Source organism: Trichoplusia ni, chromosome 15 (assembly GCF_003590095.1).
Source record: "Trichoplusia ni isolate ovarian cell line Hi5 chromosome 15, tn1, whole genome shotgun sequence".
Taxonomy (NCBI): domain Eukaryota; kingdom Metazoa; phylum Arthropoda; class Insecta; order Lepidoptera; family Noctuidae; genus Trichoplusia; species Trichoplusia ni.
The window spans coordinates 770,957-794,202 of record NC_039492.1 but is presented as its reverse complement, the minus strand read 5'-3'; the positions used below and the strand labels follow the sequence as shown (position 1 = coordinate 794,202).

General features: G+C 37.0%; 3 protein-coding genes across 6 annotated transcripts in view; 1 reads left to right on the top strand and 2 right to left on the bottom strand.

The window, feature by feature from the left end:
• Window positions 1–9,620, bottom strand: part of LOC113501087 (stathmin-4) — a 29,447-nt gene extending 19,827 nt beyond the window's left edge. Inside the window, exon 1 of the mRNA XM_026882098.1 lies at window positions 9,347–9,620. Coding sequence (XP_026737899.1) covers window positions 9,347–9,368 — 22 coding nt within the window. The 5' untranslated portion in view covers window positions 9,369–9,620. The remainder of the gene's footprint in view (window positions 1–9,346) is intronic.
• A 534-nt stretch (window positions 9,621–10,154) lies between these two features.
• Window positions 10,155–16,007, bottom strand: LOC113501180 (type II inositol 1,4,5-trisphosphate 5-phosphatase). Its single transcript, XM_026882242.1, has one exon. The coding sequence runs from the start codon at window positions 15,818–15,820 to the stop codon at window positions 13,259–13,261; it is 2,562 nt and encodes an 853-aa protein (XP_026738043.1). The 5' UTR covers window positions 15,821–16,007; the 3' UTR covers window positions 10,155–13,258.
• A 411-nt stretch (window positions 16,008–16,418) lies between these two features.
• LOC113501548 lies at window positions 16,419–22,742 on the top strand. 4 transcript variants are annotated; one of them, XM_026882743.1, is made up of 9 exons: window positions 16,419–16,828; window positions 17,061–17,265; window positions 17,636–17,890; window positions 18,396–18,519; window positions 18,844–19,076; window positions 19,420–19,550; window positions 20,170–20,366; window positions 20,680–20,868; window positions 21,180–22,742. In XM_026882743.1, the coding sequence occupies exons 1-9, from the start codon at window positions 16,566–16,568 to the stop codon at window positions 21,425–21,427; spliced, it is 1,845 nt and encodes a 614-aa protein (XP_026738544.1). In that variant the 5' UTR covers window positions 16,419–16,565; the 3' UTR covers window positions 21,428–22,742. The 4 variants fall into 4 exon arrangements, with proteins under 4 accessions (XP_026738544.1, XP_026738543.1, XP_026738546.1 ...); XM_026882742.1 differs by having other exon boundaries at window positions 20,158–20,366; XM_026882745.1 differs by having other exon boundaries at window positions 19,420–19,531; window positions 21,180–21,424.
• The last annotated feature ends 504 nt before the right edge of the window (window positions 22,743–23,246 follow it).

The window sequence follows — 23,246 nt, the reverse complement described above, 5'->3', positions numbered from 1 at the left end:
TGTTACAAAACTTTTTACTGTTGGATTTAAATGCATTGTTATGTGAAACTTACACTTTGTTTCTTTTAAAACAAATAGTAATAACGGAGAGTTTGAATGGGTCTTATTGTGATTTGATTTATTCATAAAGACTTTCCAAAACTTTTTAGAAAGAGCCTAGCATTTATAAAAAAAAAATCTTTACCTACAAACATACTGTGATACTTGAGCAAATCGATGTAATCCTTACATAGAACGTGTGGTTTGATATACACAACGATGTTATATTCAAAGGGACGTCTGGATACAAGAGACCTTGACCTTTCGAGATAATTTGGGCGTGTCTTTGTGGTTCACTTAGAAAATGCCGACGCCATCTAGATCTAACAAAATCAGAGAGAACTGAGACAATCTCACTTACAGTAAATACAGGACAATAATCGAAATATTTACATAATTGGAATCCTGCAATTTAGATGTTGACTATTTGCGTGATATAAATTTGTAAATTAGTTGGTCTCGTCTATTCAATAAATATTAACGCGTATTTTTAATTAAATTAGTTTATAATCGTTAAGTTATAGTCCGCGACAAAATAGGACTTTTTTAACTGTCGTTTCATTTGGCATGTTTTTTTTGCCTACAATCAAATTGGGAAGCTGTTAAAAACATTATAGGAACCAAAAGCACAATTCTCATAATGCTAAAAGCCAGACCGAGGATACGCAGAAGCTCAAAAGTGGTATCGACGTCGTGTACGTGTTTTCCGGCTTACACAAGCACTATCTCCTAATTTATGGCATCCTGGTATTAATAATTTAATACAATATTCTGCATAACCGTGTATCAAGTACCGACAGATGCTAGCAATATCTGGTGCGGATGTCTCGGCGTGCGCGCCCGCGGCCCGTGAGCAAACCCAATAAATATCACTTAGTATTGATTTTGTACCAGTCTGCCTGAGCTACATGTTATACAAGCGAGGAGCTGTCTAGGTATTGCGTAGTTTACGCAGGAGTAACAAAGAGGGAAGATTTACTTGTTTTACTCTTTATTTAGACTTTTGGGTGTTGTGGATACTGAACGAATGTTGTGTTTACTTGAATTGAAATTGTTTTTATTTGTGTTGAATGTAACTTTATGCCAAGTACTTGAAATAATCCAAGACATTGTATGGTATATGTCTTAGTAATAAGAGACATCTATTACGACTATTAAATGTATCGAATGTACGAAATGTTTTCTTAGTTGGATTTAAAAGGTCAGACATAATTTTTGGACATAACAATATCTTGCCAGACAGTGTAAGTGCCAGTGATAAGTCCCGCCTAATAGGGAGCGATAATATGACCATTTCTCGGGCACGACTCCAAATTAATCAGTGTCCCCTCAGAATAAGTAACAAGATAGGTCCATTACATAAATATGTATGATCAACAGAGGGCACATGCCCGACTCCGCGGTATAAAGTAATAACGCTCTCGACTGACTTGGAAATCTATTCTTGGGAATTCCTACTGGGTTTATTTTAGTAAAAAAAGTGCTTTCCTTACTTTCCTTGGTGCCACAATTCTACCTTATGTTATATTTTTAGTGAAAACGCGTATGGGATTTTGTATGTATGTCCGCGTATGTGTTTTGTGTTAGTTACTCTTTTACCCTAAAAGACAACTATTAATCAAATTTAACAATAAAAAAATAACAATAACGTTTTACAAATACATACAAAAACTTTATACCATGTTAAACATTAGTCAAACGAAAGCGCATGCAAAATTTTGTTCAAAGTGACTTAAAAGTTGGAATTTCCATATAGAAATAATTCCCGTAACTAGAATAAAATGGTGGGATATTAAGTACTACAGCAGAGGGGTGACATTCAATTCCAAGAACGAATTAGTCGCACATCGATTTAGCTTTAACTGACATTCATGTTGCTATTAAAAGTTATTTTAGAACCCTTTTGTTCTATTAAGCTGGGGACTAGACATAAAATATGTACCTAGTAACTACTCACACGTATTAAAAACTACAAAGACAGAGTTTAATCAAGAAAAGCTTCAAAGATATTTTCAACGTGGAGATTCTTGTGATTCTTTAACTAGCTGCGACCCGCGGGTCCAGCCGCTACAAATTGAAAAGGATCGCATGGAATCATACAATCGGGATAAAATCCTTTGTGTTAATCCTGGTTATAAACTATTTGTATACCAAGTTGCGTCTAAATCCGTTCAGTGTTTTTTGCGTGAAAGAGGAACAAACATCCATACATGCAAACTTTCGCATTTTTATTAGTTGCATAGTTTCTTAGTTGATACAATATTTTATTACTAACAATAAAGTAAGTTCTTTGACCGATAACACAAGCGTTCACCTTTACAGATAACTGTAAAAACAACCCTTACGGGTAAAAGTGACAACAAAAGAAGCTTAACTTTAAAGGGCATTGCCTCTGTGTGCTGCGCCAAAAATACTCGATTTCGTGGTACTCCACAATCGAGAACTACAATATTACTCATTTTAATCGATATTGTTTATCGATTGCGGAGCCAACAAGTTAAAAAAGGGTTTCTAGAGTTAGGTGAATGCGGAAACTTAGAAACTTTTCCATTGGAGGAAATGTTTATCCTAAATAAGGCGCTTAATCTATTAGCAGGACCCTATGAGGCCAGTGTGTAAATGGCTATAGACCATAGGCTCATAACTTCCAAGGATCGACTTCAAAGCTATTTTTGATTTAGTTAAATCTGTAAGTCTTAAACAAATGGTGCGACTAGCTGCTATCATCATCGGCCTAGCATTTTCCCACCTATGTTGGGGTCGACCACTAGCTGATAGTTTCGTAAAAAAACTAAGCAGATTTTGTATGTTGCGACGGAGTATAACGGAAATGCGGGTACATAGATATTTTGCGCATAGCAATGAAAATTTTGCTTTAAGTCATTATATCCCCTTAAAAACTTATGTTCATATTTTTGTTTACTTGATTACGCCACCTACAAAACTCATAAACCCTTCTCCCTCATCCGTTGCTCTATACCCGAGTCAAGCACACGAATAAACCCCACTCCCCAGGCAAGTACATTCTGCAGTCTAGATAAGAAACTTGTGGCATGCAGTTGGATAGCGCAGTAAAGCACGAAAGTACCTTAGGGCCTGTTTAACATAACGCCATTACGCCGTATCTGTTTTGATATGCATCCTGCAACGAAATACTCGAGGCTAACGAAAGTGCGTCTACAGTGCTACTGACCAGATTAAATTAAACCGCGATGCTATTAATAGACTTTATGATCAAAGATGCGTTTAATTTGGGAAGGAAAAAACAATTGAAACAATTTCTAAAAGGGCTCGTAACTTAAAAGCAAACGTTATATAAAGCGGTAAAGTTGGTACAGTATATCAGTTACGTATAATGCAGAGATCCTTTGCGCAGACGGATAAGCACGTAGCCGATACACCAATCAGCATTATAATGCAAAATGGAAACCAAACATGGCAGGTAACAAAGAGATTATTGTTACGATTCCAAATCTCAGAATATATTCAAACAGTTTTAGATAACAATAGAACGTCATATAAATACGCTATGTTTGGCCCAAATCTCATTTTTTTGCAGCTCGGAAATATGATTTTATTTGGTCCAACTGTCGACTAAGTACCGTTGTATAGCACCGCTAGTCAATCGTACTCGCAGTGTAGGCTCTGCAAGTCTGCACTATAGATTATTCACCCCGGCACAAACTCAGGTCATGCGCAATGAATCTGATTAAATGTTTTGGGCAACATCCAAATTTTCTGGCTGAACGCACTTCTGCTTTTCTATACGAATTGAAATTTCATCTGATAAACAAAAGTACCTAGGGCTCTGTATTTTTTGGAGTAAATTATTGGAAATAGGTCACAAAATGCGTCATACAAGGTATTGATTTAAACATAATTTCAGCTTTACGAGAGCCAGCGTTTATATTTCTATCACGGTTACAACTTTCAAGGTGCTTTCTATCAAATTATTTAAAAAGGACTAGAAATACGCAAAATATTGAAAATAAAATAACGTTGATGAGTGGAACTCTGAGTGAATCATTACATTCATCCTAGACAGACTTGAGTCTTCGTATTCGTCACGAGGTGTGTCATATCATCTACCTGTCTGTAATACAGTCGGGCGCTGAGAAACAGGTAGACGTGTTGCCAGGGGGGGTTGATGCGCTACTTTTTGCTACCTATAAAACTGGGAGGCGTGGGGAGGGTTTGAGAGCTGTCTACAAAATATTAACACTGAATTCTTAAAAAAAGAATACTTGATTTGCGAACTTTCAGCAAAAAAGACTACGACGCCTACACCTAATATGTATTTCTAGGTTATAAGGAGACATGTTTAACATAAACACATGACTAATAAATTCGTTTGACCTGTTATTCGAACTCTACGAGATAAAACCGCAAAACAAAGAAACATTCAAAGGAATATGATACTGACTGCTCTTATATTCCGTCAATAGTCAATGAAAATTAAAAAATAAATGAGACTCAAAAATAGCTTTTAGTTTTTATTGAGATTTAATCAGTAATACTGCAGAGAAAGCACGAGAATCTTTTTAAAAAAAGCTGCGCAGTTGGTTGACCTTTACGATGGCAGACTGGTCCCTCATGAAAACAATAAAACGAGTACTAAAACCGCTAGTAGGCTGGAGTTATGACATCAATAAACTTCAAATTAATGATCAACTCCGATGTACGGTAGTGATAGGGACTATCAAAATGTCTACAGGACCGTTCTAGTATGCCAGTGAATAAAGTGGGATAGGTATTAATCACTTACGTTTATAGCTGACAATTTCCCTTTCATGAAATGAAGGTGCTTTTAAAAACATGTCATATAATAACTTAAATAAAGTCTCTGAATTCATTATATTGATAAGTTTAGGGGCTAATTCTAAGAACAGAAAAAGGTTTCGAAAAAGAAAAGATTCGAAAAAGGGTCGTTTAATACTCTGCGGAAAAACAAAGCATTTAAAATTATTTAACAAGTTATCTCTATTATTCTCCATTACCGCATAAATATGGGACCGTAAAACATATCATATTTTTTAGTGAAAGTCAGATAGAACAGCAATAAACTCCAGATAAATCAAATTAGTGCGGAAAACGCATGAAGCTTAAAATAAAGTTTAAATTTCAATTTAGCTAATGCGCGCACCAGCGCACGCAGATATCATCTGTTTACACTTCACCAAGAACATGTAATTCCCTAAATTGATCTAGTTTGTCTCCAGAGTACTTCGGAGCTTAGTATAATCGAGTTAAGACCGAAGTTAAGGTAACAAACGTCGGTCCAGAAGTTTCAAGTTACCAAGTTAGCTCAAGTATTCGTCGAGCAAGGCCATTGGTCGGCAGTAATTATAGCGAACATGTGTTACGCAAAGTTTGATGACCCGAATGCGCTGTCTATTAGTCATGCCGATGCGAATACTGCTACAATAGATCTCCCCCATGCATAATGAAGTCTAAATGGAATTTCGGAGTAGTGGGTAAGTGTGGAAGGCGTGGGCCGGACAAGTATCGCCCACCTCTTGCCTTTTCTGGTTAACGTACATTCGAACAAGCTTTCGTTGCGTGCACCAAAGAGACAACAAAAACAACCCGGTAAATGTGAACTATAGAAAGCTGTGTAGGTGGACATATTCAGTTTTCATTGCATATAATTTCGCACATTGCTCAATCTATTAAACATAATTATATTGATTGATTGCCTGGGCGTTAAGAAAGTTACGGGTAGATACTGTTAATCAACAACCCGGTTACTAATAAAAGTGTTGAGAGAACTTTCAGTAATAGTATTATCGATCGAGACCCCGAGAAAAAACTATTGAGCCGCAACTGTTAAAATTAGATTGACCTAGGGTACAACCTAACTCCCCCTGCTAAATCAAATCAGGAAACTACCCTACAACAAAGTTAACTAAATGAAAAGGTGTTCAATTGGCCTTCCTTTTGAGTCGTTTTCCGTTTCTGTTGAATCTATTTTCAATGTCTGAATAATAGTGAAATATTCGTTTAATTGTAGTTTATAGCTATTGCCAGTTGTCTAGAAACTAATTTAGAACTTCGTGGTGAATAACAAGTACTTAGGTACGGAGCGAGTATTTCTTAAGCACTTGAGACACAAGTCTATTAAGTCTATTTCATGATATTCGCCTTTTCACTAGAATTATCAGAATAATGACTGTGCTTGTTTACGTTCCGTCATGGACAATGGTCAATATTTGGTTTAGGTGCGGCGTTCGGCCGAGGATTCCGTTCATTGTGATGTTAATGTTTCGGATATCAACCAAATAGGGGGCTGCGTCAAATTCCCACCACTCTTTGCAAATGAACAAAGTTCCGTCCCGAAACGGCCCATTAAGCGGCTTGCTTCGAGATATTACATCGCCATAGTATAGGATACAACAGCGGTGTATTTGGAATTTACCTCCGCAGTTCGGTGCTATCTCTCCTCTCGACCCGCTTCTTTCACATTTAATCAACGCACCCTCCTTGATTTGGGACCTCTTAGTGTCAATTTAATAACATTTTAAATTGAGCGTCAAATTTAAACATCGACAGTTTATTTTGCAACAACTTTTTATAGTATCGTCGGCGGTGGTACATTTTATAAATTGTATTGTTCGGCAGATTTTTTCGGCAGTTTAATTAAGCTTCGGCTTGTTTACATCGCTCGCTTACCACCCTAATGCGACTAGGACAATAGGGAAAGAAAATACAACGTTTTCATGGTCGATTAAATGAGAACAATGGAGATTGTGCGAGTTAGCATTCGATGTGGTTACAGCGGTGCTCACTGAGGTGCTAAGGTTTAGTAAAACACTCCGTAGTATCAGTTCCTACAAGAGTCCATAAAATGTAAAGCAAAACAAAGTAAACAAAGGCATACGTACTCGTAGGAACGCCGGAACTCTAAACAAGTTTCTTTACATGTCGACTACGAAACGATTTACATACGGCGCCGGTCGTATACGTACAGCTGGCCGTCTTCAGCCCTAAAAGGATCGGTATTACAATCCTCGAAATATGGATAAAACTTGTTATGTAGGAAGAGATGCGCATGAGTCACGAAGACGCGACGGTTGCACTCGACTCCGCCAACCGTCGTTCTTTCAAATAAAGAATGACACACACCCACGAAAATGGCAGTGTTGGCCGTTGGTGGTAAATTGAAACTTGTTTAACGGTTGCAACGATGACAAATTGTGTTCGTCGTCGGCTACAAATTGGCGTTGGTTATTAAAATATTAACCGACTTACAATTAACGAGTTAACGTTCTCAGAGTTCGTTGGGTCCGTTTGTGATTTATATGTTTATTGACACAATAAAATGTGTTATTTATTGAGACAATCACCTATTAATAGAACACGGATCCAAAGATAATTGTTAGAACACTGAAAAATATAGCAGTTACAAAACGTGAATTCTGAATTTTAGAGAACTCTACCTAGATGAAACGAAGGAAACTTTATATTATACTAGATTTTGCTTTGTACATTTTTTGTTATTTACATACGTAAGCTATTCTTGTGTTCAAACCTGTGTTTGTCGTATCACCTGCTTTAAATAACACATCTTAGGTACGTTTCATATCAAAGAGATTATGTATAAAGATGAACGATTCAACAAAGAAACGATAACGTCTATCCCTTCTGCTTTGTGTTTACACTTCGTGAATCACCAGAACTCTGAACAAATTGTTAACGCGTAGTTACTGTCGCCGTTATTTCGTCTTATAATCTCACTATTAAAAATAAATTTGTAGTAATTACCAACCAGTTTTAGTTTTTTTACTCAAAGTAAGAAGTATTATGAATGATAGTAATAATCTTTTGATCCTACAGATATTTTTAACGCGAAAGTTTGTAAGTATGAATGGATATTTGTTACATTGTGACCCAAAAAAAACAAAGCGTGACGAGTCACTTGATGATTTTCCAACCGGTAAAAAAGGGATGATAATAATATAAAGTAGATCAGACGTGAGCAAATCCCGAACTGTAGCGAATCAGTAACAAACACACAACACTCAACTCTCAATAGTCGTCAGCTAGTGTGATACGTATCAACAGTCCCGATTGTCCTGTGTTACGCTAATGGACAGTAATAAAACAAATTTAGTTAACAGAAAAAAAAATTGTATTGATGAGCGGAAAAAGGGTAAATAAGATTGTCGCGAAAGACATTGTATGTCGATAGTTAAGATAACCTAATCTAGATTAACATAATTATGAACAGTCTGTGTAGCATGTTTTAAGCAGGACGTTCTGTAACTAAAGCCTAGCACCGGAAATTGCGCCGGTAAATCCGGGACTTCCTCGAGCCTTGAAATAATTATACTTTTTAGATATATTTTCTACAGTTAATCTGTAGCTACATTACGTATTTCCTCAAGGGCAGCTTTAGTCCTTAATATATATATGTACCCATTACTTGTCTAATATACAGTTAAATATTACATAAAAATTAATTGTAGGTAGATACTTAACTTCAGTCGCTGTGACTCGTGATTTTAAAGAGTACTCCAGCATACTAGATACAAAACCGTATTTGCAAATGTATAATATTTACACCTACTTAAAAAAAAAAACATTTTTAACACAAAAGGATCTTAATCGACCTTTTAAGTAGTAGCAAACGTAAAAATCGTGTCGACCTTACGGCATAAAAAAGAAAACAAAAATCAGCTGGTCTCCGGCCATAGTGGCCATTAATAACCTACAATTAAAAATAAAGCTAAATTCTGTTAACGGACACCAGTGTTTCAAATAGTATGAATTTAAAAGAACACAATATTAGCAGGTTTTTCAAGGTTAGAGTATCAATAATAATGGTGTTGAGGTAGGTCGTCGAATCATTCAAATACGTAGTAGGTATGTCCAAGCAACCATCGGACCGTCCCTAGTAATCATCGTTGAAGTAATTTAATTACATTTTTGTTGAACTTTTTTTCAACAAAAATGTAATTAAACACTGAATGATTTCGTTGAACACTGAATCACGAGAAGTGCAACAAAGTTTGAAACTTTAAAAATTCTGATAAGTATTAAACCACGCGATATTTTTACGATATTGTATTTTTGGTCTATCTTGATATTTTTTTAAATATATAAGCGACCCCAAGGTATATCGGTAGAAGGAACTTAAATATTGAAAGTAAATTAGGAAGTTTTAAAACAACGGCTAATATTGGAGTAAAAATTGTGATAAAAGTTCCAAGGCAAACAAAAGAAAAAAAAATCGAAGATTAAGTAGCCGTTTCCACAATTGCAGAAATATTATTTTTTCATATAATAAAACATTATTAAAAGCACTTACATTTAGCGGCTTCAACTTCCATCGTAGTCTTTGTTTGAACTAGCAAAAGCAGAGATAGGATAACAAAGGATTGTTGCGTCCGATGTGCACAGAGGTCCAACAAGTTTTAATTCAGGATATGTTCGATACAAAAACTTTATAACTCTTTGCGCCGTTGAAACAGTTATTTTGAATTAAATTTAAACTAAAGAAAGACAGGATATGAGTTAATAGCAGACGTTTTCTTTCGTAAATGAAGTTTTCAGAGATCGTTTGACAAACCGGTCGATGCAGTCACGCTATTGGTTGAAATCAAATCGACCGCTTTTGTGTTCCATTTATCGACCAGTAAGAGATCTAGGAAGCTGCGTTCGATAATCTTAATGTTGCAAACAAAAATATGGTTGACACAAACTGTAAATAAAAGTATAATTATTTGACGCGCATTTTTTTAAGATACAGTCAATAATTGTACGTAAAAAAATATTTAACCAAGTAATATTACTAATGTTGCTATTACAGCCAACATCAGTAATGATGGAAAATAAGTAACTGAAGCGCCATCTAGTATCATTACTAAACACTTTTTTTGCAGTGACATCTGTTGGAAGTTGTAAGAACTCTTGACAAAATCATCTCGTCATAAATCCTTCAGCTTGGATTAAGCCTAAGCAGTAGGTACAAGGGGAAAGTGTCTATTTTCAGTTTTATAACGAACTTTTTCGTTGAGGAAGATAAGATATTTTTCAAGTATCTTAACTTACTTATTCTTAGTTATTTTACTTTTTAAATAAAAGCGACTGTTTAAAACGTGAACTAAAAGACGAAGTTTGTAGTATTCTTATGTAATTCAATAAATTAACAGTTCACTATATTTACTATTACATGAACGAATAAATACAATAATAAAATATTTGTATAAATATTTAAGTAAAATACATATTGCCTACTATGTATGGACACCAATATACATAAAAATGTTGTAAAATGCTGTCACATAATCATCTAAAGCCTTTTTTTTCACAAAACATTTAAGTATGGAAATGCATTATCCTTTTTGCCCTTAGTCCTTTCGTTCTAAGTTTTAAAAAGACAACACGTTCACAAATATTCCTGTTACATTTGTAAATTATGACACTTTGATTGGTGCTATAAATGAGTTTGAATTAACTTGAGTATACAGAAAATAAATAGCGGATGTGTGTACTTTTTACTTCTTTAAAAGTAAACACTCGTATACTAAGTACTTACTTATATATATGTTATTTGAAAAAAAGTTAGAACAGAATCATATAATATATTTTTTTAATAATTCTCATTCAGAAATTCATTTAAAATTTTCAAAATACAACAATATCCTTCTTCAATCTCTTTATTATTGATGGTACAACAGATTACGTAGTGCAGAGTATCACAATATTTATATGCACCAATCAGAATTCAATTGGACTTCATCTAAGTATAAACTACTAGTATATCCTGTAAAAATTTGGTGTATATGTGTATATTCGTACTAAAGACTAACGCCACTGCTTTTTTCATAGTTTTCTTGACAATGACTTGGTAAAATTAAATCTTAATTAGTTGGTGGTAAGATTGAATTTACTTTGTTGTAGTATGGTGCAGTTTGAAGACTGTGCAACCAAGCGTAATAACCGAGGTCTTCGATAGAATGCTTATTACATTTTAGTTTTGCTTTTAATTACCGCAATCGCAGTTACGAATGTCATTGAGACATACCTACCATTTTCTTTTTTTAACTGTCTGGGTTATTTTTCTTTAGATAGTAGACACGCAGAAGAGCGACTTTAAAAATACAACCACTCATTCAAATTACATCTTTTTTAACAAATCGGAATTGTAAGCTTTATATCGAAGACCGCTTTCTCTACGAACGAAACATGAATGAATACCTCGTCAAGATAACATATGAAGGTTAACCTACCACATCGCCTCTAGCTGTGAGGTACATTTAACAGATTGCATTCAGAATGATTCAGATCTTATCAACCGTGACCATTGACGTAGTATGTTACGTATTATGACTGTTCAGTTTGAAACTAAGTATTTATTTTTTATTGTGTTCAAAAATGAAAAGAGTTTCGTCTAGATATATTTTTACGCCGCTCGTCAAGATTGTTTATGATCCGAATACCCCAAGAAGCTCAGTGGTTATATTCTCTTTGGCGAAGTTTATACCGTGTTTATACAGCCACAAACAAAGCGCTAGGTCTTACAACGCCAAGCTCACAAATAGTAGATGTCTAAGATTGCCTATTATAACAATATTATAGAGATTTCAAAATGTCATTAGTACATTAGTAATTAAGGTCTATTATTAAAATATCTATTTCAATATAACAACGTAAGGTAAATTAATTGTAAACTAAAACTAACGGACAATTATTGGCCACTTTGATTCGTTGAACTAGCGACTAAAATTAAAATACTAAAGGTTTTGAACCGAAAAAATAACACTTGGTAAAACGAATTCAACATGGTATGGCGTGGAACGAAAACTATGATTTATGGACGACGAAAAAAGTTTTAGCAATTTTGATTACATAAGTTTATTGAACCCCCGTTGCCCAGAAGTGTTAAAATAAGTTTTATTTTTGGGCATTAAGTATCTATTTTGTAACTGGGTAAAGTTATTAATAATGTGCCTAGGCCAAAAAAAAATTGTTGGTATTCTGGTTAGCTGTTATTGTTGATATTTTGAAAACTCGTCATATTTTGTGAGTTTTACATTGTTTAATTTTTTAAACTACATATTTTGACGTGTGTTTATGACACATTAATAATAAAATTTTCCTTTATCCTGAAGAGACGCCAATAGTAACCATATCTATGCCTATTAAATAAAACCGAACCGTTTAAAATACTGTTTTATGCCACAAAGATAAGTAGGCAACGTCCTTATTCCCTACGTAAATATTTATTATAATATTATTCGTCATAAATTGGACAAGACAAGTTAAGTCACATAATTTTTTTTTGGCAATTGTGTCATTTATGCACAGACCTTATTAAACTGGTAGACAATAGCCCGCGTTTTTTTAAGAATTAAAAGTAGAGGGCTTGAATAGCCAACTCAGACGTTTCATTTTTTTTTTTCAAGAAAATGTTATGGTCAATATTTCTATATTTTGTTTAACCGTTTTGTTTGCCTTAATTCCTATCTACCCTTTAAATATGGTCTGTGCATTTATTATACAAATACTAAGACCGAGAAAAATAAATATTATTAGGAGTTCTTTGACTAAACACTATTCCTAGTAAGATACAAGATACCAGTTGGAAATAATGCTGACTCAAAGTATGTACTTGGTAATGTTTATTTATCACGGCCCAAGGGTAAACGCAGAGCGACAAGAGCGCAGAGTTTATGTTACTAATTTACACTGGAATCTATACTTTATTGCGTAATACATTAAGTGCAGAATTGTGTCAGTCCACATACAAGTTAGTAATGCGTATGACGTAACAAGTATCGGCGCACAAATAATTTTGAACTCTATTCGCTTTGAGCTTCAGTCCCTTCTACAGCCTCGACGCTCTCTACGGTCTGCGCTGGTTTAATAATTAATTAGTGCAAAACAATAAGCCGAAACATTGATAAATGCAAATGTGAATTTATGTAAACTATTAGGTATTAAGCGTAAAACAATATATTATAAGACTTTTTTAAATAGGACATTACAATCTCTAACATGGGATTATAAAAGTAAAAATATTTCCTAAGGTCTCTAATGGAAATTTTTGAGTATTTCAATAAATTAAAAACAATACGTACACAAAGTACTAAACAAGAGCTTGATTCGAAAATGAACTCGATGGGGCTTGTCGCAAGGGTTCTGTTGCATTAGGTATATGATAGTGCTCAATTTTCAAACCAAGTCTAACAACACAACAAATTGTTGAATATCTTATTTATCTAGAAAATATTAAATCACTATGGTCATTCACCAAAAAGTGGTATACAAACTGGGCCTTCTTCTTGTCTATGACTTGTTTATTTATCCTTGACTGTGGTTCCTGCGTTTGATTGGGATTATCTCTAAGAAAAATGGCGCCAAACAGTGTCGACAAGGTTTTTGAATCCAATCCATTTTCAGCACTATGCTGTAATGCTTCTTGTAAAAATTCACATAAATAAAGGAAAACATTCTTTCTGAACTCTGGTAATTCCATTATAATTTGCTTGCACTGCAAATAATTAGCCGAAGCTCTCAAGCAGACTGACTGTAGGTTGTAGGGAATGATTGGATCTGCAGTACTTTCTAGAAGAAGTAATAATGCTTCTGCCACTGAATGTATACTGCCTGGGATGGGGTCCACTGAGCCACTGTCCAGCCAGTCTCTGATCTGGAGTATTTCTGAATGGAACCCCGGCTGCTCAAACAAGTTTGGCTCCTTCAGGCCATGTAAGTAGATATGGTCGACTAAGAACCAGATCTCTTTAGGTATGGAGTATGTGGACTGATTGGACACACACTGATCCCTCTTATTCTCCAATTCAATCAGCTTTCCAACTGGGACCTCCTTGATTGGCATATTGAGGTTCACTAGCACCTCTATTGAGCAACCAAAACAACTTCTTTGGTATGTCCCGTTTATTGTTATGAAGATATCTTTGCCACCATACAAATGCAACACAAGGATGTCATACAACTTGTCAGTTCCTGCATTCATTTTGCAAGCAGAAGTCTTATTTATCAGGACTTTAAGTTGAATTTCGCATGTTTCTTCAGCACAGATGCATTTCTTGTATGGTTCTACAATGAGCCACTCCTTACAGAAGTTGGTCTCATCTAACTTCTTTATGAACTCAAACTCAACTGGTAGCTTACCAATATTCTTTATTGTGATAGTCCTCACTTGCAGTTCTAGGTAGCGTACTGTGCCAAAATCAATTTCGGTCCTGTCTACCTTGACCTGAGGAATCAATTCATTTTCCATCTTGTCCAACTGCTTAATGACTTCTTCATATACTTTCCGGTATTTCTCCTCATCAATTATTTTGATTGAAGAGTTAAATATGGCTGACACAGGTTTGTGGTCACTAATGTTTAGAGAGGGATGGCTTCTGTATGCTAGCTGTACCACATTTTGTCCCCTCCAGAAAATTCTATCACACCAGGCCGGGGCCCGGTTCTTTTCACTGGAGTCCCAGTTGTCCGTACCAGGGTCATACTTGTAGGTTGGCTTAAAATTTATGTCACCTTCATTGTAACCAGCAAAGACATTGTTATGTTTATGTTGCTGCTTCAGTTGATCCCATTCTAGTACTGGAACAAAATTATTATCACTGACCAGCTTTTTAACAGTGACGGGGTCCAATTCTGTTATGCGGTAGTTCAGGTCACCGAGCCAGTAAATGTGGTCATGGTCTTTGATGGCTTTGGGCAACTGGTTGGGTTGAACAAACCTGGTCCGGTTGCAAATATCTCTGAAGTCTTGGTTCCTCCTCTCATACTCCTCAACATGGGCTGCCAAGTGGGAGTTCACAAAGCACAAGGAAGTGCTGTGTAGATCAAATCTTATTGACACACCTCCTTTGTTGCCCATTTTCCCCATAATGCCTGTTCCTACAGTATCACACACTATGTTACGTACATGAGAGTAGTGTTTTTCTTTAATAAGTACTATCAGCATCATGCCCACCAATCTTACCTTCTCCACTTTCACATACTTTGCTCTCTTGTCCACATAGTTGATGACAGCATTGTACCATTCATCTTCTCTGAAGGTCTGGTCAAACAGGAATGTCTCTTTGGACAGATCCAACTCCTGGAAACCAACTGCATATATGTCAGGGGGCTCTTTATCCACAGACAACCAGCCCTTGAGGGGAATGACAGGTGATTTATCATTGACATTCCAGGTGCCACAGAAGATTGAAAACTTTTTGGTGAAGGTGTACTCATATTCCTTATCAGACATCTTGTGCTTGATGAGGCTCTCCCTGATGGCGACTGGGGCCGAGGTCTGGGTGTGCGGCACTCCCCCCGGCAACGCCATCGTGTGGGTCAGTATGTCATTGTTAATCTTCCCACTGTACTTCTTAAGCCAGACGAAATCTGGCTGAGTTGGCACTTTGTTTACGGCTTCGATGCCTCTGAACAGGTCGTCGACGAAGGTGTCTACGCGCGGAGTCATTTGAATTTCGAACTTATATTTATTACTGCGAGATTGCAGATTCAGGTACAGTATGGCCTCGGGGTCGGAAGGTTTGTTGTCAATTTCACACTTGAAACTCTTATCTATCGGCAACACTATTTCTATTGACAAATCTGTGAAGGACTTTGGTGGGTAACATGACGTAAACAAGCAGAATACTGCTTTTTCATCGCCGTACTCAACGATTGCTAAGAGCCGATCTTTTTTCACCCATTCGGGATGCAAAACTTTGGCGTCACACAGGAAGGCGGTAACCCGTTCGCTTGATAGGAATTTTTCCTGTACCACAGATTTGATCTCGTCGTGATTCATTTTGTTTCATCAGTTTATTTCGGTCCACATAACACATAACATCGATATTGTTCGAAGTTCATGTAAATTTCATTGACAGCAGCTTTACAATTTATTTTGACACATTGATAATTTCGTTAAGAAACGTTAACAGATGATCTGGCAAAACGGCAACAGTAAAATAAAAATCTGATAGACTAGCCTTTGGTCGTAACACAACCTAGCGTTACATCCATGGGTAATATTTACTACTTAAATTATTAAGGCATGTGAATAACAGTCTTCTTAAATATAAGCATTGCAATTACACATTCAATCACACACAAAAATTTCCAACAGAAGTGCACCTTGAAGTACACAAATTAGTTTACAAACGGTTTCACATAAGTCACAGAAAGAATTCTATTTACGAAGTCAGGTATTATAAAAGTGAAACAAATCTTTACAATAACTTTTTTTTATAAAGTTACAAGTGAGTAAGAATGTAGGCGTATCGGGAAACTTTAAATTAAGTTCAGTGAATTGATTTAATTATTGATTGTATTAGAAAATGAGCAATTTCATTAATTCTGTTCAACTTACAATTTTAAATGTCAAACCTTAACGCCTAACGACATTTATAAATGCTTACATGAATCAAGCGATAATTTTAGTAAACCAGCTTGTTTTGTTTTTCTTGTAATATTACCAAATTTTTACGCATTGATTGAGTAATATAGACATAGAATTGTGTTTTGTAAGTTTGTAAATCTGAAAGTGTAACAGAATGGCAGGTGTGCCGACGGATTGGCAGTTAGGATGCGTCGAAGTAAAGCAAAGAGGAGCTTACCTTCTTCAATCCGGGCAATGGTCTGATTGCACCTTCTTAGTGGGTGCCGAGCCGCACCGCGTGGCCATAGCTGGTCACAAGCTGGTCCTGGCGATGGCGTCTCCAGTTTTCGAGGCAATGTTTTATGGCGGCATGGCGGAGAGGAATGAACCCATACCTATATTAGACGTGCAGCCTGAGGCCTTCAGAGCTCTGTTAGAGTGAGTATGTTATGAAGCGATGGTTTATATTTAACTATAGCACTAACATAAATGCTCAATGTATAAAATAATCATACCTAGATTCGAATAAGAAATAAAACTTATAGCTTGAGCATTTTTACAATTCTAACTATATTGGCCATGACCTTTCATAAATGAAAAAATAATTTAGAAAGCAAACACTTTTCACTGTTGTTTTAACCTGCATTCAATCTACTTTCATGCATTCCAGGTACATATACACAGACAATATAAACATAAGTTCATTTGACAAGGCCTGTGAACTATGCTACGGAGCTAAGAAGTACATGCTGCCTCATCTAGTGAAGGAGTGCACTCGCTATCTCTGGTCTGACCTGTACCCCCGGAATGCGTGTCGGGCTTATGAGTTTGCCAGGTTGTTCGAAGAAAATGTGCTCATGGATAAATGTATACAGGTAGGAATAATGCTTTCAATATTATGAAAATGCATGATTTTAAAACAGAGAAGGTAAAATGATGTAACAAACAGTAAGGTTTTTTTTTTCACGTGTTGCAAATGGTTGTGTTAATTGGTAAGAGCACATGGTTAAAATTACAACCATGATATATCTTAATATATTAAGTATGTCTCCTAACAGATTGATATTAAAAGCTTGTGTTTATAAGCAAGAGTTAATTAGAAAAAAAAAGGCTGACAAATTTTGTGGTTGTCATTGAACTTTTTAAGCAAAACAGAAAATTTTAGTACCTTTCCAGATCCAATTCCTTAGGCTTGAGCATGCAGCGACTCAACTTATAAACCATACTACTCTGTAACTCTTTCAGATAATCAGCACAAACACCAAAGATGTCCTCAACGACAGTAGCTTCGAGGATGTGGAGCTGAACACTGTGATCACCCTCTTCACCCTGGACCATTTAAACATCGACAGTGAACTGGATCTGTTTGAAGCCGCAGTAAGATATGCCAAGGCCCAGGATAAGAGGAATCAGGAGAGGAGCATCAGCCCACCCTCAGAGAATGGACCTCCAACCGAGAAGAAATCTAAAAGTCCTGCACCATCTACTTCTAAAGATAAGGTGGGTGACTTATTATACATTTGCTTTTTAAACAACTTCTGCAAATAGGGAATTTTAATTTGGTCCTTGTGACTCTGGGAGTTTCACAAACATACAGTTCACTTGCATGAAGGCACCCAGATTCAGGATAAGCATTCATGGATGACAGAAATGCTTGTTCTATGCAGGGATCGAACTTGTGACACATTGGGCGCAGTGGGTTTTTTGTGGTGACCCCGACCACCCAGCCTTTATAGTTAGTTGCTTTTCTGAGCTAAGATATCATCCAAAGTTTGTATTTGCCTTGACCACTTCTTTTTAGGTAACATAATTCTGTGCCTCTTCCTCATGAGTACTAAGAGCTTTGTCGTTCGGCTTTGACAGCACCAACTATTTACAAGCTCCTTCAGGCATAATGATTTTACAAAAAATGTCACAGCTGTACCTACGCCTGATTACCAGACTAATCTTAGACCATTACGTGCCAAACGATGTGTCGGAGTTTCTGAAATAATAAACTGTTTAGGTCGTGAATGTGGAAAGCAGTGCAGAGAACAGCCCAGAAGCCGTCACTGAGCCTGCGAAGACCAGTGAGCCCGCCGACCAGCCGCAGCCGGGACCCTCAGATGAAAGCAAGAAGAATAAACAGGGTAAACGGTTTTTACTTTTCGATGGTGGCTCAGTTAAACAATAGGAGGACCAAGAAAAAAAAACATTTATTTCTTCAGCAAAGTAACGTAAATAGAATTGTGATTGAAACCTCCTTCTAAGCAAAGTAATGCCTGTATTTTGACACTCCGCAAAAAAGTAGAACTATCTTATGACCAAATTGTAAATTTCCAATTTTAGAATCTGGTCAGTTAACGAAAACTACTTTTTGGTGACTTTTCTCATTAGGCTGTTTGAAAAGGTTTTATTTCTGTTTGAACATGTGGCAAGCAAACATTTAAAAAGCATTTTCCACTTCTTTTCAGACGTCAAGGACAAGCCAACGATTCGCAGTGCGATAGAAAAGATCCGCTTCCTGACGCTGACCCCGCAGCAGTTCGCGGAGGGCCCAGCGAGGTCCTCCCTCCTCACAGAGTCCGAAGCCTTCGCCGTCCTCATGAACATCCTCTCTAGCTCCTCAGACGTCCCCATGCCCAGTGGCTTCTCAACATGCAGGGTGCCCAGGAAACAGCTGATTGGAGATGGACCTTCCTCAAATGTAAGGGTTTGTATTGACTATGGTTAAACATACTTTGATTTATTTGTATTTCGTTTACCTTCTGTGACGATGTTAGCGATTATGGAAAAAAACTCGCCTTCGCATTTAAATTGTTCGAAAAGTTCAATTGCTAAAGACGGAAAAAATCTAAAGAAAACTAGAAATCCAGATTTTTTTCTATAGTATAACACAAATGAAGCCTACGGGTGGGTGTCAAGTCTAAAATCAGTTTATACATCAACTAAATGATGAGAAAGAGAAGCAGGCCTGCTGTGGCTGCTGTGGGTAGGGAAATATTGAACTTAGTTACCTAGTCAAACAAAATGCGTTCCTCAACTTACAGATGGCGACACTGACGGTAGACACGCCCAGCCCCGTGATGATGGAGCAGGTGTTCGGCGCGCCTTCACAGCCCTCCTGTCTGCCGCACTACCCGCGGCCTTCCAGACACGATGGTTTATACAATTTCTATAAGTAATATTAACCTTGTCCATCTGTGTAGTAGTGGAAAATCCGAATGAGAAATAATAATATCGCTTGTACTTTTTTTTGAGATTCAATCAGTTTTTAGATCAGCTCTGTCTAAATTAAGCCTCATAGGCCTGACTCGTCTGACATTGCTCTCCAAGATTAACCTACTGCCTTACTTTTACTACTTTCATTTGCCGTAGTTGCATTTTAAACATAATAGCCTACATATATCTTAGAAACAAAATTTGTATTTGATTGCATTAGAATGGGATAACATTGTAGTAGATTAAACAATAGTATAGTTACCGGCACGGATCTTGAGCGCTGACCTTCACCTGCGCAGAAGTGATTTTTTGTGTCCCTTTTGCGGTAGGTATGAAGTGAGGCGGGGGGCGGATAAAGTGCAGTGATTATCCCGCAGCGCATCGCGTCATAGCCGTCACTCGTGATTGGTTGAAATTCGTTAGTTGCATGCACTACAAGACGACGAGTACGCACCATTGACGTTTTATTAGCGTTTCATTTTACGATGCGCAAAGCGAACCCCACTCTTTCGCCTCGCGTTCAAGATCCGTGCCGGTACCTCGTATATCATCCTAATTTGAAATAGTTTGTCCCGCAGTAGGCGTCCGCCACTCGTCGCTCGTCCCGCCCGCGGGCCGCGCGGCGGGCGAGGCGGAGCTGGCGCGGGCCGCCGACTACACCAAGATCTACTGCCAGCGCCCCATCATCCAGCACACCGACTGCCTCAACACCTCCGTCCTGGACTGCTCCGTCACCTTCATGGTCGACAAGAACATCTGCCTGCTCGGCGTGCAGGCAAGTCTAAGTTGCGAAGAGCTTCGGAGAGGATTGTTATACCCTTCCATTTGAGCGATTTGATCGGCGCTAGCGTTTGTAACAATGTCAGCTGTTTGCATTTTTATCGTGTTCACGGTACATAGTAGCAATAGCGACAGCGTTTTATTGACTTTTCATCGTTTCTATACTCGTTCAAGACGATGACGACGAAGATGTCGTCTTTGCGAAAAATTTACTAGAAGACAGTTAATAGTTTATTTCTATATGCGAATACCTCCATATCAATTTATAAGGTATAAAAATGATAATCTATCATGTCATTGTCGCGCAGGTCCCGACGCAGGCCCCGTCCGAGGAGTCGGGGCAGGGCGCGGGCGGCAGCTACTGCGAGCTGCTGTACGCGCACCTGCTGGACGCGGACGGGGCGCGCCTCACCTACACGCACTACACCAGCCGCGTGCCCTTCCGCCATCTGCTCGACATCATGTTCAACCGCCCCGTCTACATACAGCGGAACAAGGTAACAACCATGTGGAGGCTAAACACAATTGTATACCTTAGTGCGCTAGGTTAGGATAAATAATGCCTTAAATGGTACATTTTCTGGCGCTAGTTTAATTATATTTTAAATAAAAGAAAATACTGATTCTGTTGGCTGTTTGAGCTGATTTATTAACCTTATACAGCTTGAATCAAGTAAACAAAAAAGGAACACTCAAATATTGATTTCAATTTCTTCTCCTGTAACACATATTTTGACCGAATTTCATATAAGACGAAATAAAGTGTATGAAATCAGATACATTAACTTTTCTTTCATCATGTCTCCAGGTTTACAAAGTGGGCATCGTATTCAACAAGGTAGGCTGGTACCCGATGGGCACCTGCGCGCAGCAGGTAGCCGCGGAGTCCGTTTTCTTCAATTTCTGCATCGGACAGAGCAGCGACTCCGTCCGCGACGGTCTCATACGTTCCATCATCTTCACCTACTAGCAACCAATTTCCCCCGATCCCATCGTCATCGTCCTGTAACTGATTTCGTACGAAGCCGACGCGTGAATAGATTAGGCGTGAATTGAAATTTTCTCTCTTCTTATTTTTTTCATCTAATTTTGAACACAGATTAGTTGATGAAGCTTTATTGCTGGTTATGTCACTCCAAGTCATAGCAGCACATGCCGGCGCGTGATTTCAATTCACGCGGCTCATATTCACGCCTCGTCTAATGAGTATAAAATCAGTTTCAGACGCATAAGGTTGTGGATGTCATAGTTTAGGATGTATATAAGAGATGGCGCTGTATTTAAAACAGTGAAAACACTTTGTATCAAACCTTTTTGAACTCATCGATCAGAACTTACACTTACCAAGGTATAACGTGTCATACGTATTTCTAATTTGCCTGGATAACTGTATGCTATGCTTATTAATTGCTTCGGTGTGGTCGCAGCAAATTATACCGAAGCTAATATTAACTTATATAATTATGTCTATACGTTAAAATGCCAATGACGGCTGGACAAATTCATACTTTAGTAAGTCACTAAATTTTAAGCATTTCAAAACTTATTTATTAGATGATAAGGTGTAATTTTATCTGACCTCTGAGGTAGAGTTGTACGCTCAAAGTTGCGGTTTTAAAACCTTGGTTTCGACCTCTCCAGTGGATAAGTTGAACATGCTATTGATAAATTATTCGCCGGTGTCTAAGAGTCTCGGCTGAAAGTGATACCTGTACCATTAAGTCTTGTAGCAAGACTGTTGTTGTTTTGGAAAGGGACAACGCGCTACACTGAGCGTAGTGGCATCTCGCTTTCAGAACTATAAGAGGTGTTGGCTGGCCAACTGGTTGCCACCGGTTCATTGATATCGAAAATTTATCTCTGTAATGGTAGATTAGTGTGATTATTAAATAAATAAATAAATAAATAAATAAATGATGTCAAGCGCCATGATTGTCGTACGACGAACAAAAAGTGGTGGCCATATGCACATTGATATCAATTGATTTTTTATAATGTACCCATTTGGTACGATACTGTGTATACATAATATATCCAATATATCCATTAATTACATTACATACATTTGTATTTTTTAATATGTAGAACGACATATGAAAATGTTTCTCTGTAAATTAAACCTTGGTCTATGTCAGAAGATTGCCAAATACAGTGTAAATATATAGTGTAAATAATTTTAATTTCTCTTAATTGTTAGTAGGTATGGGATTAAGTACCTAATACTTGTCTTGCATTTTACAGCTGATCCCCATCATCAGTGGGACCAATGATTTCTTTTTTTTTTGTGAATTGTGTATGAAAATCACTATCTGTAACTGTACTCTAACTTGTAGTTTTTGTTAAAATCTATTTATTAAATATTTTATATGAATTTTCGTTTTATTGAGCTTTATGAAATAGTAGATGGGCATTTTTTTTATTCTATTTAATCAGAGGTAATCGTTAAAGGCCTGTTATTTATAAAAAAAAAATGAAATGCGCAAGTCTTTTAAAAAACTTTCAATGAGTCTTAAAGATGTGTATGACCCTACAGAGATAGCGTACAAGGAGGCTCCTGTTTATGAAAGTAACTTGTAACATTTTCCTTATCAATGTTATGGACAGTGACTCAGTCGATAGTTACGTAGGAATAAAGTGATGAATCTCGACCAAAGTAGTTTCTGACGTCACTGCAGCAAGCTAGACTTTATTCCTAACAAATAAATGATTACATTCCATTGAAACGCAATTCATTTTTTTATTATCAATTTCGATTTAACGTTTATGTCACGAGTTACAAACTATTGAATGTAGCTCATTATCGCACTACAGCTGTGAATAGGCACTTTATTAGTTTACGAAGTACGCTTGGCTGATTCTTGATAACAGAAGGTCA

Coding starts and splice junctions, on each gene's coding strand:
- LOC113501548 (XM_026882742.1), top strand. CDS start 16,566: ATGGCAGGTGTGCCGACGGATTGGCAGTTAGGATGCGTCGAAGTAAAG. Junction 16,829..17,060: donor GCCTTCAGAGCTCTGTTAGA/GTGAGTATGTTA, acceptor CATGCATTCCAG/GTACATATACACAGACAATA. Junction 18,520..18,843: donor AAGCAAGAAGAATAAACAGG/GTAAACGGTTTT, acceptor ACTTCTTTTCAG/ACGTCAAGGACAAGCCAACG.
- LOC113501180 (XM_026882242.1), bottom strand. CDS start 15,820: ATGAATCACGACGAGATCAAATCTGTGGTACAGGAAAAATTCCTATCA.